Here is a 16,426-nt window from a genome sequence, read left to right on the forward strand (position 1 = left end):
AAAGAGTCCAAGATCTTTGAGGCATCAGGCAAACGCATTGCTGCACAGGCAGCGAACATCTGGAGGATCTCTAACACTCAAGCCCTGCTTGCACGTTATGATAGGGCCCATTATGACACATTAGAGGCCATCCTACAACACTTGCCTGACCAATATAAGGAGGCGGGGGAGATGCTCATTCAGGAGGGTAAACTCATTACGAATGCATCCATCAAATGTGCCCTAGATGTCGCAGACACTGCCTCCAGGGCTATCAATACAAGTGTGTTACTTAGACGTCATGCCTGGCTCCGAATCTCAGGGTTCAAACCCGACATACAAACCACAATATTGGGTCAAACTGTGAATCCTGACCATCTGTTCGGCCCTGAGGTGGATGCCTCCCTAGAAAAGATGAAAAAAGATACTGAAACTGCCAAATCTATGGGGGCTTTACAAAGTCAGCAGTTTCGGGGTGGTTCCTTTCGCCGCTCCAATTCAAGAGGCACCTCGAGGGGACAGGCATCCCAATCCACACAATACTACAAGGGTAACACCCAGTCCTCGTATAACAACAACAAGGGCAGGGGTGGCTACAGAGGCAACAATATCAAAGGCAGGGGACGTGGAAACAATGCATCCAGGTCCACCTCCACCAACAAGCAGTGACGTCTTGTCACTTCCCCCCGATCACACGACACCTGTCGGGGGGAGACTCCAGCAGTTCCTGCCGGCGTGGAGGTCCATCACCACGGACAGGTGGGTGAGGTCTCTTATCCAGTACGGGTACTGTCTAGAACTTACGTCCATTCCACCGGACATACCGCCAAGAAGCCGTGCTATGTCCGACGAGCACTTGACCTTGTTGCAGCAAGAAGTTCTGGTCATGCTGCAAAAAGGGGCAATAGAGCTCGTTCCATTGCAGGAACGGGGAACCGGGGTTTACTCCCTGTATTTTCTGATCCCCAAAAAGGACGGATCACTCAGACCGATCCTGGACCTCAGGCCCCTGAACTGGTACATCAACTCGGAGCACTTCCATATGCTCACATTGCAGCAGGTGCTTCCCCTGCTTCAACAGGGGGACTTCCTAGCAACGCTGGATCTGAAGGATGCCTATTTTCATATTCCCCTGCATCCTTCCCACAGAAAGTATCTCAGATTCAAGATCTTAGACCAGCATTACCAGTTCAGAGTCCTGCCGTTCGGGGTCACCACGGCACCGAGAGTATTTACAAAGTGCCTAGCGACTGTGGCAGCGCATCTCCGTCGCCAGCACGTCCATGTCTTTCCATACCTAGACGACTGGCTTATTCAGGCAAAGACGGAACAGCAGTGCGTAGACCACGTGTCGCGCACCATTCACCTCCTGCACGATCTGGGATTCTCTCTGAACTACCCAAAGTCCCATCTCCAGCCCGCCCACGTGCGACAGTATCTGGGCGCAACAATCGACACTCTGGCAGCCACTGCGCAGCCAAATTCAGTGAGAATCGCCAGTATTCAGGCGCTGATCCTACGATTCAGACCCCAACACTCGCTTCCAGCGAGGGTGTTCATGCAGTTGATAGGCATGATGGCCTCCTGCATCTCCATTGTCCCACACGCGAGACTACATATGCGTCCGCTTCAGGAGTGCCTTGCACGTCAGTGGACTCAGGCTCATGGGCAACTGACAGACCTAGTGTTGGTGAGCGGTCGGGCGTACAACTCTCTGCATTGGTGGAATCCACAAAACCTTTGCAAGGGCCGACCATTCCAAGAGCCTGTCCCACAGATCATCCTGACGACGGACGCCTCTCTCCAGGGATGGGGAGCGCATGTACTTCACTACACTGTGCAGGGACTATGGACACTTCAGCAAAGGAAGATGCACATCAATGTGTTGGAACTGATGGCAATCTTCATGGCCTTAAAGGCGTTCAAAGTACATCTGTGCAACAAGGTCGTGTTGATCCGGACGGACAACATGACGGCAATGTACTACATCCAGAAGCAGGGAGGTACACACTCTCCACAGCTGTCTCATCTGGCTCAGAGCATGTGGAAGTGGGCCATTCAGAGGAACATCTTCCTCATGGCAGAGCATCTCCCGGGCAAGGACAATCAAATGGCGGATCTGCTCAGCAGACACAGCCATCAGATGCACGAGTGGGAGTTACATCCATCAGTACTCCAACCGTACTTCCAAAAGTGGGGTCATCCAGAGATAGACCTGTTCGCCACAAAGGAGAACGCAAAATGCCGAAGCTTCGCCGCCAGGTTCCCACACCCCCAATCACAGGGCAATGCGATGTGGATGAACTGGTCAGGCAGATTTGCGTACGCTTTTCCCCCAGCGCCTCTGATACCGCTGGTGGCACGCAAGCTCAGGCAACACTCGATGACGCTCATCCTGGTTGCTCCAACGTGGGCTCGCCAACCATGGTACACCACGTTTCTGGAACTCTCCGTGGTACCGCATCAGAGGCTTCATCTCACTCCCAGCCTTCTGACGCAGAGCCATGGCGACATTCAGCACCCAGATCCGCAACAGCTCAACCTGGCGATCTGGCTCCTGAAGTCCTAGAGTTTGGCTACCTCAATCTTCCTCCCGATTGCATGGACATCATTCGGGAGGCTAGGAAGCCCACTACTAGAGCTTGTTATGCGGCTAAATGGAAGAGGTTTGTCATCTACTGTGTGGACCACAGCATTGACCCGCTAGATGCTTCCATTCAGAACATCATATGTTACCTCTTTCACCTGTATCGATGTAATCTAGCGTACTCTTCCATCCGCATTCACCTGTCTGCTATGGCAGCATATCTCCAGAATAGGCGGCACCTGTCTCTCTTTAAGGTCCCTGCTATCAAGGCTTTTCTGGAAGGACTCAAAAGGGTCATTCCACCAAGGACTCCACCAGCTCCAGAATGGAACCTCAATGTGGTTCTTACAAGGCTGATGGGTCCTCCCTTTGAGCCACTGCACTCTTGTGAACTCCAGTTTTTGACTTGGAAGGTTGCGTTCTTAGTAGCAATTACATCGCTACGGAGGGTAAGCGAGCTGCAGGCGCTCACCATCCAAGAACCTTTCTTCCAAGTACATGCTAACAGGGTGGTGCTCCGCACTAACCCTAAATTCTTACCCAAAGTGGTCTCACAGTTCCACATGAACCAAACAATTGAATTGCCGGTGTTTTTCCAAAACCCAGAGACGCTGGCGGAGCGTATGCTCCACACTCTTGATGTGAAAAGGGCCTTGATGTACTATGTGGACAGAACAAAAGATTTCCGCAAAACCAAACAACTCTTTGTTGCTTTTGCCACACAACACAAGGGAAATGCAATCTCCAAAGCGGGGATTGCTAGATGGATAGTAAAGTGCATTCAGATCTGTTATGCTAAAGCTAAGCGCACTCTCACTATCCCACCAAGGGCCCACTCCACTAGGAAGTTGGGGGCCTCTATGGCCTTCCTAGGTAACATTCCCTTAGAAGACATCTGTAGAGCAGCCACATGGTCTACCACACATACTTTCACTAAGCACTACTGTGTAGACGTGCATTCCAAACAGCAGGCAGCTGTTGGTCAGGCTGTTCTAAAAACGCTTTTTCAAACTGCTGCAGCTGGCACAGGCGGCCGCCGCTAATGGAGGGACTGCTATGTATTCTATGCACAGATATGAATTCAGCAGCCCACATGCCTCGAACTGCAAATGCTACTTACCAGTATGCATCTGTTCTTGGCATGTAGGGCTGCTGACATTCATATCGCCCACCCTCCTCCCCGGCGCCTGTAGCAGCTGCAATATTTATTCATTTACACATATGCTCATAGCATGGTCATCACTCACTTTCTTCACTCCATCTCTGCCAATGGCTAAAAACAATCTGGGGATGGAGGCGATGCCCATGCGCACTGTAGTCCAGGGGAGGAGCCACCTATCTCGTGATACTTCGAAGACTCTTCCAGGACAACAAGGTGCAATCATCCGGACCCAACACTAGGTGGCGGACTATGCACAGATATGAATGTCAGCAGCCCTACATGCCAAGAACAGATGCATACTGGTAAGTAGCATTTGCAATACACTACACTACCTAAAAAAATAAATTTCGATTTTTGACATTTTTTTCTAGTTGTGATGATCCAGAAGTAGAGGATTATGGGAATAAGTGGAGCATGAGTGCTATGCTAAGGTACTTGAAGCAGGAAGGCAAAGATACTGCAGGTAAGGAAGAGCATTCGCCGTCACACACACAGCCACAGTTCAAGACACTCTCACAGTTAGAGAACTCTAAATCTATCATGCAGATTTCCCTGTGGAAAATGTAGATTTCTTAGAACCCTGACGAATTTTAAAATTTTAGGAATGTCCTGCAATCGTGTACCAAAATAGAAATTGTTACTTACCTTCAGAAATGATGGGTGGCAATTAACTGGCATTTATACCCAGGACTGCAGAGGCCACTTTCAAAGTGTCAAAATACTTTATTCGATAATTCAATATCATAAAAAGACAATGATGAACAAAATACAATCAATTACACTCACACATTTTAAATATATTAAAAAGTCCAGCCAAATTTAAAAAAACTTTAAAAATTCAAAAGCATTAAAAACGATCAGTTCACAGTGTGGTAACTGTTATGATAGGTCACTTATTTAAAAAGACAATATATACAAAAAGTGCATTTTTATAGGAGTACATTTAAGCACGAAGTTTCATTATCTTATTTCTCTCCCTCGCTGCCCCTACCAAAAAACTAGCGACATGAGAAATAACCCACAGGCTGTCTAGTAGTTGCAGGTATAGGAGTGCGGGCCTCACTTGAATGAAGCCTGCCTCCCTAAGAATAGGCACAAGAAACTTCCTTCCAAGTTATTAATGGGGCTACCTTCAACATATCTGTGATAAAACCAACACCTAACTCTGAATGCACTGAAAATGAAGGGGTTGACTGCGGCACCGACAAGATTGATCTCATAAATTTATTTTTGGTGGTTTGCAAGCAGTCCGTAGTACTGTATCCCCATAGTGAGCAGCCATACGTGGCAACTGCCAAACACTTTGCTTTGTAGATGTTTAACAGAGCTGATATGGAACTAGCCCCAAGTTTTTTGCTAAAGGACATGACTGCCATAGAGGTTCTAGCAAAAGCAATATTTCTTGCTTTAATCTGTGGGCCCCATTTCCCCCTCTCCTCGAAGATAATACCCAAATACGGAAAGGTGGGGACTCTGCTCAGTTCCTCATTACAACAGAAAAAAGTTTTTATATTTTTCTTTCGAGAACCTCTCCCAGCTATCATTATTTGTGATTTTTTTACATTTATTTTAAGGTCTAAGGAATTCATAAAACAACCGAATGAGTCCAGCAATCGTTGAAGCCCCACCCCGGTTCGTGACAGAAGCACAGCGTCATCCGCATACATGAGAACCGGTATACCCAGGTCCCCTACATGCGGTATGTCTGCCATAGCCCCCCTGAGTACAGGCTCAAGAGCGTTTATATAAACTGTAAACAAGAGAGGGGCCATAATGCACCCCTGTCTAACCCCCCTTTCTGGGTGGAAATGGCTGGAACAGCGTCCCGCTGAGTTTACTCTGACAGAGGCTCGCAGGCCAGTGTGTAAGTCTGCCAAGAAATTTACCAGGACTTGTTCAAGACCCAATCCAATTAAAATCTTCCATAATTTTGATCGGTTCACAAAGTCGAAAGCCGACGAAAGGTCCATAAACCCCAGGTATAGTATCCCACCCTTAGCAACGGTATATTTGTCCACTAACAATTGTAAGTTAAGACACTGATCCACAGTGCTTCTTTTGGATCTGAAACCGTATTGAACATTTGACAGAATCCCTTTCTCTTCAAGCCAATCCTGTAATTTAAAAAGGATGACCTGTCCCAGAATTTTAACTGACGAATCTATTAGGGAGATTGGTCGATAACAGGCTGGATCTGACCGATCACCCTTCTTGAAAACTGGGACAATAATGGACTCTTCCAGGATGCTGGGATGTTATTATGATTTAGTTTATTAAAGACCTTACACAGTATCTCCGACCATAATTTTGGAGCACATTTAAAAATATCAGCGGGAACCCCGTCAGGGCCAGGAGCCTTATTTCTCAAGGTCTGATCTATTGCCCTTTCCACATCTGAGACTTCGAAAGAAATACAAATACCCTTGTCTCTCTCAACTGTCCTATTTAATGACTCTTGAGGAGCGGTACTAGAGTATATGTTACTAAAATGCATAATCCAAGCCTCATCAGCAATATTAGACTCAAGAGGGCAGTTCTCTACTGGTGAGAATAAGGGGTGATTTACCACTTTCCAGAATTGGCTACTATTTTTTAACACCTCTGGATCAAGTAGCTGTGACCAAGCATTATCTTTCACAGCGTTCTTCCTGGTCTGTATAACCTTTTTGTAGTTTGCTCTCAGCTTGGCTATTAGTACGCAATCTTTTCTGTTAGACTTCAGGACTTTTAACAAATCAGCGTGTGCCTTTGAACAAGAGTGATCAAACCATCTTTCCCTGAGTTTTTAAGGGGTCCCTTTACCACCGTTAGAGTTTGGTTGACCTGTTTACAAATACTGTCAAATTCACTAACTACTTGCTCGCTAGCAGCCTGTGGGTCTAAACACGTAGCTACATCATCCTCTACCCTATTCAAAACATTCTGTAAGATGGCCTCTGGTTCTATATTCTCCCATTTTAATCTACGTCCTTGATCTATCGGAATCACTCGCTGACCTCCCTTATGAAGTACTGTTTTAAAAGGTAACAAACCCCTAGACAGAACCTCCCTCAGGACTGGGTTATGGTCGCTAAAAAACGAAACCTCAGTTCTATATCTTAACACTTTACCTAAAATTTTACAGGACATGAAGATAAAATCAATAATTGTTCCATCACCTATGCCTTTGAAAGTTGGGACAATTAAATCACCCTCCCTGCATCCTGATTCATATAGGTTCCACACAGCCAAAAATTCTTCAAGAGCCTCCCCCCTTTTTGAATGTTCAAAATGTGAAACTGTGGAGCCGGGTGGGCCATCATCTACTAAGTTGACACAGGGGTAATCACACGGATGAATATTAAAATCTCCAAGTAGAATTATCTCAAAGCAATTTACTTTTGTTCTATAGACTGACAAAAAATTATCTATCTGGTCCAGATTATGTCTGGTGCTCTCTGTAGCTTTAGCATGGTAAAAATGTATAAATAAAATATTGGATGAATCGGGGGAATTCATTTCAATAATTAAACAATTTTCACAACCTGAATCAAGCTGTGACAGTTCTCCTTTTAGCTCTAACTTAAACAAAGTTAATAACCCTCCTTTCGGTCTTCCAGCCAAACTGGCTGTAGCAGGAATGAGGAAATGTCTATATCCATCAAGGAAAAAACTGTTCGAGAGGTCCTGATTCACAAAGGCAAACCTACACCTTTGTGTAAGTTTACTTTTTTGTATTCACAGACTACAAGTTAATAGTAAATTTATATCTGCGGAGAGTCCGCAGTCGGGCGGAGAACTCCGCACATAAAAAAATAGGTCAGGCCCATCTTTATGTGCGAAGTTCTTCGCCCCGACTGTGGAGTCTCTGCAGACGTAAACTTCCTATTAACTGGTAGTTTGTGATTCCCAAAAATCATAAACTTAGTCAAAAGTGTAAGTTTACCTTTGTGAATCAGGTCAAAAGTATTTTAATCGCAGAACCTGAATTACTCCGTCACCCAATGGAGACTGACTCCTATCCTGTGAGTTTGAATGTGTCCAACTCGTATGTGGGTGGGGAGGGGGCTGTAAACTCTGTTATGATTATCAATGAAGATCCCATGGTGGAGCAAATGTCTTCCAGGGGTGAGTTTAAGTCTCCTTACAATCCAGTAGCTCTGTGCATTTTTATCACTCTCCTGGTTAGGGCGGGTGAGTCCTCTTTGGACTTTACAATCCTGTAAGTGTGTGCATTTTTATCACTCTCCCTGTTAGGGTGGGTGAGTCCTCTTTGCACTTTACAATCCTGTAGGTGTGTGCATTTTTAGCACTCTCCCGGTCAGGGTGGGTGAGTCCTCTTTGGATTTTACAAACCCGTAGCTCTGTGCATTTTTTGCGCTCTCCCGGTTAGGGGGGTGAGTCCTCTCTGGACTTTACAACCCGTAGGTGTGTGCATTTTTATCTCTCTCCCTGTTAGGGTGGGTGAGTCCTCTTTGGACTTCCAAATCCTGTAGGTGTGTGCATTTTTATCACTCTCCCTGTTAGGGTGGGTGTCTCCTCTTAGGACTTTACAATCCTGTAGGTGTGTGCATTTTTATCACTCTCCCGGTTATGGTGGGTGAGTCCTCTTTGGACTTTACAAATCCTGTAAGTGTGTGCATTTTTATCATTCTTCCGGTTAGGTTGGATGAGTCCTCTTTGGAGACTTTTCCACCAGCATCCTGTGTTCACGAGATTATACAGCTCATGTCTTCCTGAAATTTACAATCTTTCTTTCGACATTTTCGCCATACAAGTTTTAATTGTGCCATACGGACTTCAGTGCAAGGAAGAGAAGCCGTTTGGAAGAGTCCCTTTTAGGACCATACTGACCTCTCCACATAACATATGCAAGGGGGTTGGAAGCTCCTACAGAATGGCAGTAAAAGGAGTTCAGATGGCAAGTACTGGAGATTTTCAAGCTCCAATGGTTTCTCTGAGAACCCAAGCTCCATGTACGCAGAAAACAAGTGTCCAAGCTACTAGTGTTGAGCGGTGAGTGGCCTGCAAGCTTCAAGATTAGCAAGCAGGAAAGTTCTGAATGGTCACGATCAAAGAGGGCGTGGCCCCAGTGATGATGGATGCCCAGCCTTTCGCCGGACATGCTGGACGCACAGAGCTTCAGCTGTTAGCTCTCGGTCAGTCCATGCAGTTTCCAGTTTGCATAGTCTCCTGAGCTGGTTTCAGACACCTCTGAAACGCACTGTCAATCTCTGGTTCTAGTTCCTAAAAGTCTTGTATTGAGGCCTCTGAACTTTCAGGTGACTTTTTTTGAGATTATTCCTGATGTAAGAAAGCCTCAACTAGACAGACATATGATTTCGAACAGAAAGTATGGGCGCAGAGTTTTACATCTGCCTTTACGTTTTACATGTGTTTACATTCATAAGGATTCCCCGATGTAGTCTTGGAAAGTAGCTGTGCCAGGAGCAATTTTCCAGCCTTAATGCTGGGAACCTCATGTAACATGTCATGTCCTGCGGGTTCTTATTCACCTTGTGCCCAGCCTATATTTCCACACGGGAAATGGCACCTGCTGTGCAAAATCATTTTTTCTCTTTTTTCTTCATGGCAATTTTGTTTTTCTGTATAGAGTAAGGCCCCCTTATAATCCCCCCAAATGGTGGTGTGATTCTTTCCACTGCCCATTCTGGGATTGAGTTGTTACTCGCGCCCTGGGCTGATGTAAATGACCTTTTGACCATTTCCGGGGTCGATCACAAACTTTCAAGGCAAATCTCGCCTTCTGTTAACCGCTTGGCTCCCCTTGCTTGGGATTTACTACCACATAGTTCATTCTCAGCACTCGTAGCAGAGCAATCTGCAGTACTAAATCTATTACACCTACCAGGAGTCCTTTTATGGAATTCCTGACTAGTAGTAAATGCGGTATTTTCGGCCGTAAGAGTAAAGGCGGTATTTTCGGCCGTGCATGCCTTTTGGTCTATGGTGCAATTCTTTTTTTCTTTTGATGTCAGCAGAAATCTGTAGTCGCTCCCTTCTGTAAATTAGACACAGTAAGAAGTGCCTCTATCCTGCTGCTCTCGTTGCAATACTGTGTGAGGGCGAAAGTTCCATTGCTTTGCTGTGTATGTACAGTAGGGGGCGCCGCCGTACCATTAGTCCTATGACATGATTTGCCTTACTATCCCGTTTAGCCAAGGAGCAAAACTCGTTTGTTAATTACCGTGTTCTCCTTCATGAAAGAAGTAGAACCCCCTGCGACACGCGCAAAACTGTGACAGATGAAGACCTAGCCAAGCAAACACTGACACAAGCTCATTCACTCATGAACGCACTGTCATAGATTCACAGATGTGCTCCTGCACTGTCACAGATCCTCCGACACTTCGTGATGCACCCAGCAGTTGATCCACCCACTTCGCTCATGCACAGTCATAGATCCACTAGCATGCGCTTGTGCACGCTGCCATAGATCCACAGATAAGCACTCATGCACGCTGTCGTAGATCAGCTGCTCTAGCACACACTCATGTACACTGTCCTGGATCCACTCACTCACATACTGTCATAGATCTGCTGACATGTAGTCATGCAGACACACTGTCATGGATCCACTGACATGCGCATTCAGCCTACAATTAATCTTCTGACATGCTCTCGTGCACAATGTTCTAAATCACCTGAGCCCACATGTTTACACTGTCCTAGATCCACTGCCATGCATTCACTCACACGGTCATACATCCACTGACCTGCTCATGCACACTGTCATAGATACACTGATGTGCTCATAGATCCAATGTCATGCACTTATACACACTCATAGATCACGGGCACACCACATGCACACTGCCATAGATCCACTGACACACACTTATGTACACTGTCATAGACCAGCTCCACTGGCACAAAGAAGCACACTGCTGTACACCGACCAATGCGGTCAGGCACACACGCTGTCATAGATCCACTGACTCGCTTGAGCAAACTGTCCTAGATCCACCGACATTGAATCACTCACACTGTCATACATCCATTGACCTGCTCATGCACACTGTCATAGAGCCACTGACACGCTTGTGCACATTGCCATAGATCCACTCACATGTGCCCCATGCACATTGCCCTATATCCACTGATATGTGCCCCATGCACATTGCCATAAATCCACTGACACACATACGCTCCATGCACACTGTCATAGAGCCACTGACACGCTTGTGCACGTTGCCATAGATCCACTGACGTGCTGCATGCACTCTGCCATAGATCCACCGACCTGTGCTCAAGCACACTGTCATAGGCATCCTCTAAGCACTCATACACACGTTCTTAGATCCACATAAACGCTGTCATGTACATTGCCATAGCTCCACGCGCACTGTCCTAGATCCTTTAATGCACCCACACTGTTATAAAACCACTGATGCCCTCATGTACACTCTCATGGATCCACTGATACACACTCTTGCATGTTGTCATAGATCCTCCAGAACGCTCATGAACCCTGCCATAGATCCACTGATGCACTCATGCGCACAATGTCATAAATCCACCAACATAATCATGCACATTGCTATAGATCTACTGGCATGCGCCCCATGCACATTGCCATAGATCCACTGATATGCTCATGCACATTGCCATAGATCCACTGACATGTGCTTCATGCAGATTGCTATAAATCCACTGACATGTTCCATGCTCGTTGCCATAGATCCACTGTCATGCGCTCCATGCACATTGCCATAGATCCACTGCGATGCACCTCTTGCACACTGTCATAGATTCACTGACATGCACTCTTGTACACTGTAATTAATCTACTGACAAGTGCTCATGCACACTGTCATAGGCATCTTCTTACCACTTATTGACACTATCTTAGATCCACGGAACCGCTCTCATGTACATTGCCACAGCTCCATGTGCACTGTCCTAGATTTGATGATGCACACACACTGTTATAAATCCACTAACGCCTCATGGTTCCACTGATACACACCCAAGCACGTTGTCAAAGATGGGCTGACATGTTCCTGCATACTGCCTTAGATCCACTGATGCGCACACTGCCATAGATCCAATGACCTGCTCATGCACATTCCCATAGATCCACTGACATGTGCTTCAAGCACATTGCCATGGATCCATTGACTTGTGCTCCATGCACATTGCCATAGATCCACTGCGATGCACCTCTTGCACACTGTCATTGATCCACTGACATGTGCTCCATGCACATTGCCGTAGATCCACTGACATGTGCTTCAAGCACATTGCCATGGGATCCATTGACATGCACTCCATACACATTTCCATAGATCCACTGACTTGCGCCCCGTGCACATTGCAATAGATCCACTGACATGTGCTCCATGCACATTGCTATAGATCCACTGCGATGCTCCTCATGCACACTGGCATAGATTCACTGACACGCTCATGCTCATTGCCATAGATCCACTGACCCGCTCATGCACATTGCCATAGATCCACTGACCCGCTCATGCACATTGCCATAGATCCACTGACCCGCTCATGCACATTGCCATAGATCCACTGACATGTGCTTCATGCACATTGCCATAGATCCATTGACATGCACTCCATGCGCATTTCCATAGATCCACTGACATGCGCCCCATGCACATTGCAATAGATCCACTGACATGTGCTCCATGCACGTTGCCATAGATCCACTGCGATGCTCTTCATGCAGACTGGCGTCGATTCACTGACACACTCATGCACATTGCCATAGATCCACTGACATGTGCTTCATGCACATTGCCATGGATCCATTGACATGTGCTCCATGCACATTGCCAAAGATCCACTGCGATGCTCCTCATGGACACTGGCGTCGATTCACTGACACGCACATTCTCATTGCCATAGATCCACTGACACACTTATACACGTTGCCATAGATCCAATGTCATGCGCTCCATGCACATTGCTATAGATCTACTGCGATGCACCTCTTGCACACTGTCATAGATTCACTGACATGCGCTCTTGCACACTGCCATGAATCTACCGACATGTGCTCCTGCACACGGTCATAGGCATCTTCTTACCACTTATTGACACATCTTATATCCACGGAAATGCTCTCTTGTACATTGCAATAGCTCCACGTGCACTGTCCTCGATTTGTTGATGCACACACACTGTTATAAATACACTAACGCCCTCACATACACTCTCATGGTTCCACTGATACACACCCATGCATGTTGTCATAGATGGGCGGACATGTTCATGCATACTGCAGTAGATCCAATGATGCGCACACTGCCATAGATCCACTGACCTGCTCATGCACATTCCCATAGATCCACTGACATGTGCTTCATGCAGATTGCCATAGATCCACCGACATGTGCTTCATGCAGTTTGCCATAGATCCACTGACAAGCTTTCTATGCACAATCCCATAGATCCACTGACATGCGCTCCATGCGCATTTCCATAGATCCACTGACATGCGCCCGTGCACATAGCCATAGATCCACTGACACGCACCCATGCACATTGCCATAGATCCACTGACGTGTTTCATGCACATTACCATAGATCCTCTTACATGCGCTCCATGCGCATTTCCATGGATCCACTGACATGGGCCCGGGCACGTAGCCATAGATCCACTGACATGCACCCATGCACATTGCCATAGATCCACTGACATGCACCTGTACACATTGCCACAGATCCACTGACATATGCTCCATGCGCATTTCCATTAATCCACTGACATGCGCCCGTGCACATTGCCAAAGATACAAGGACATGCGCTTCATGCACATTTCCATAGATCCACTGACGCTCATGCACATTCAATGTAAAATAACCCAGTGCAACTCAACATTTATATTGAGACTAGGCATAATAAAAATGTGAAGAATCAAAGAGGATAAAGGTATATTCAAAAGAAGATGTTCTTTTATTTTGTTTATAAATATATCAAAATAATATATATGTTGATATACAGGTATTACCAGTGGGCAGAACCGCCTAGTACTGTGCACTTACATGTCATTCATATCTTCAATCATAACATCACATACATACAGGAGACTAATACAATTCAAAATATCAGGGGACAATATATAAAGTGCAAAAGTCTTTGTCAATGATGAAATTATTTAATACCTGATTGACATGATTCACCTGCATTTTTCATGATACTAGAGTTAAATAGTTGCAAGTTGAAAAAATTCCTCTGAATTGTTTTAATTCTTCTATGCGTGTTTCGGCAAACAAGCACCTTATTCAGCAAATCCACTAGTGAGCACAGTTGTACCTTGTTATATTGTTTATATATAACTTTATTTAGCCACTGGAGATGATATTTTCCTGGATAATTAGAAAAGTACATACTGTGTGTATATCCTGGGCACACTAAATTGAATGGATAGATGAAGATCTGCGTATAAAACGCTGCTGTGCCTGGTGTTAGCGGTGATTTGATCGTGCCTGGATGGATACAAAGGGACTGGCTGCTCACTTGTAAATAGGTGCCTGGATAAAGTTCTGGTGCAGTTCTAAGTCGGTACACCACCGCTCTCCCGCAGGCCCACAGAGGCGGGTGAAACATTTGCAACCACTTTAACCCAGCGCTCAGGAGTAACGTACGGTGGCCGGCTTAATCGATATTGGGCTTATCGCCAGGCGTGCCCCTCAAGAGTTGCATGACTGATATTGCTCGAGGTCGTGCACATTGCAATAGATCCACTGACATACGCTCCATGCAACTTGCCATAGATTCACTGTCATGCGCTCCATGCATGTTGCCATGGATCCACTGTCATGCGCTCCTTGCACGTTGCCATAGATCCACTGTCATGCACTCCATGGATGTTGCTATAGATCCACTGACATGCGCTCCATGGATATTGCCATAGATCCAGTGTCATGCGCTCATGCACATTTCCATAGATCCACTGACATGCGCTCCATGGATGTTGCCATAGATCCACTGTCATGCGCTCATGCACATTTCCATAGATCCACTGACATGAGCTCCATGCACATTGCCATGGATCCGCAGACATGTGCTCGATGTACACTGCCATAAATCTACTGACTCATGCACACTGTCATAGACTTCTTCCAATCACTCACACACACTGACTTAGATCTACGGGTATGCACTCAGGCGCACTGTCCTAGAGCCGTTGATGCACGCACACCGCTATAAATCCACTGACACACACTCATGTATACTCTCATGGATCCACTGATACACATTCATGCAGGTTGTCATAGCTCCACCACCGCGGACATGCACACACACTGTCACTTGCACAGGAAGCAGTCTGGCCACACTTGTCCTCGCATGCTGATGAATGTCCTCCTGACACCCTCTCTCTCTTGCAGCTCTGATGGCGCTCGTTGAAGATCTGATCATCAAGGCTGTTATTGCTGGGGAGCCTGCCATTGCTACAGCGTGTAAAACCTACATCCCTCACCGTGGTATCTGCTTTGGTAAGGGTCTTACTAAAGTTGTAGAATTGATGGTTGCAGCACAGTCTTTGGCTGCTCACAATACCCTGCCGTTCGATGCCAACTTTGAATATGGCTCGAAATTGAGTGGGTTCTGTTTATGAAAGTATTTTCAAGCTAGAGGGTGTCTGATATGCACTTTTTCTCTATCTGATTTCTATGCATTTCGGTCCTCCTCTCAAACGTCTCTTTCATGACCTGCTTTTAGCCTCTTCATGACGAACTGTGGGTCTTAGTGTCCCCAAGTCCTCAGTGTCGACTTATTGTCCTCTGTTTGTGTCAGTCTTTTGTCCCCGTCCATGGTGTCAGTCTCTTTTTCCTTGGTGTCAGTCTCTTTTTCCTTGGTGTCAGTCTCTTTTTCCTTGGTGTCAGTCTCTTTTTCCTTGGTGTCTGTCTCTTTTTCCTTGGTATCCGTCTCTTTTTCCTTGGTATCCGTCTTTTTCCTTGGTATCCGTCTCTTTTTCCGTAGCATGCCTCTCTTTTTCCGTGGTATCCCTCTCTTGTCCCTTGGTGTAAGTCTCTTTTTCCTTGGTGTCAGTCTCATAAGCCTTTGTGTCAGTCTCTTTTTCCTTGGTGTCTGACTCCGGATCTGTGGTGTTGTTTCTTGTCCCCAGGCCGCAGGTGTCCTCTTATTTCCCCAGGCCATTGTCGGAAGAACCATAAGCCACCTTCATCACGTTTCTATATTTCTTTAGGACTGTCCCTTGGAATGCTACGCCCCATGTCTCCACCCTCTGTGTGCATTGTATGGGAGACAGGCCCCCTTGTGCCGACTGTGGTGTATGGCACAGGTGCTGCTCACAGCAGTGTTGTCAATCTGTTTCCTGTGCTTAGTTGAGCATAGAGGGGGTTTACCTCAAATGCAGTCCCAGTCCCACCTTTCCTATATCAATTGTTTGCCTCTTGGTTTCAGTATCTTATATCTTGGTCTCATTCTATTGTCCCTTGCTGTGTGCCTGGTACCCCCAGAGTCTTGATGTTACTTTCTGATCCCTTGGCCACAGTTTCATGTCCCTTGCTCAAAGTCTCTCTACTGCAGGTTATAGGTGTTTGTTTCTTGTCCCTTGGTCGCAGTCTCACTACTGCAGGTTATAGGTGTTTGTTTCTTGTCCCTTGGTCGCAGTCTCACTACTGCAGGTTATAGGTGTTTGTTTCTTGTCCCTTGGTCGCAGTCCCACTACAGCAGGTTATAGGTGTTTGTTTCCTGTCCCTTGGTCGCA

General features: G+C 46.3%; 1 protein-coding gene across 5 annotated transcripts in view; it reads left to right on the forward strand.

The window, feature by feature from the left end:
- Positions 1–16,426, forward strand: part of TTLL5 (tubulin tyrosine ligase like 5) — a 1,386,223-nt gene that overhangs the window by 254,790 nt on the left and 1,115,007 nt on the right. For all 5 annotated transcript variants that reach the window (XM_086937525.1, XM_086937527.1, XM_086937530.1 and 2 more), the window contains 2 exons: positions 4,100–4,191; positions 15,081–15,188. In XM_086937525.1, the coding sequence (XP_086793651.1) occupies positions 4,100–4,191; positions 15,081–15,188 (200 nt within the window). The remainder of the gene's footprint in view (positions 1–4,099; positions 4,192–15,080; positions 15,189–16,426) is intronic.

The sequence above is a fragment of the Lissotriton vulgaris genome, chromosome 9 (genome assembly GCF_964263255.1).
Source record: "Lissotriton vulgaris chromosome 9, aLisVul1.2, whole genome shotgun sequence".
NCBI lineage: Eukaryota > Metazoa > Chordata > Amphibia > Caudata > Salamandridae > Lissotriton > Lissotriton vulgaris.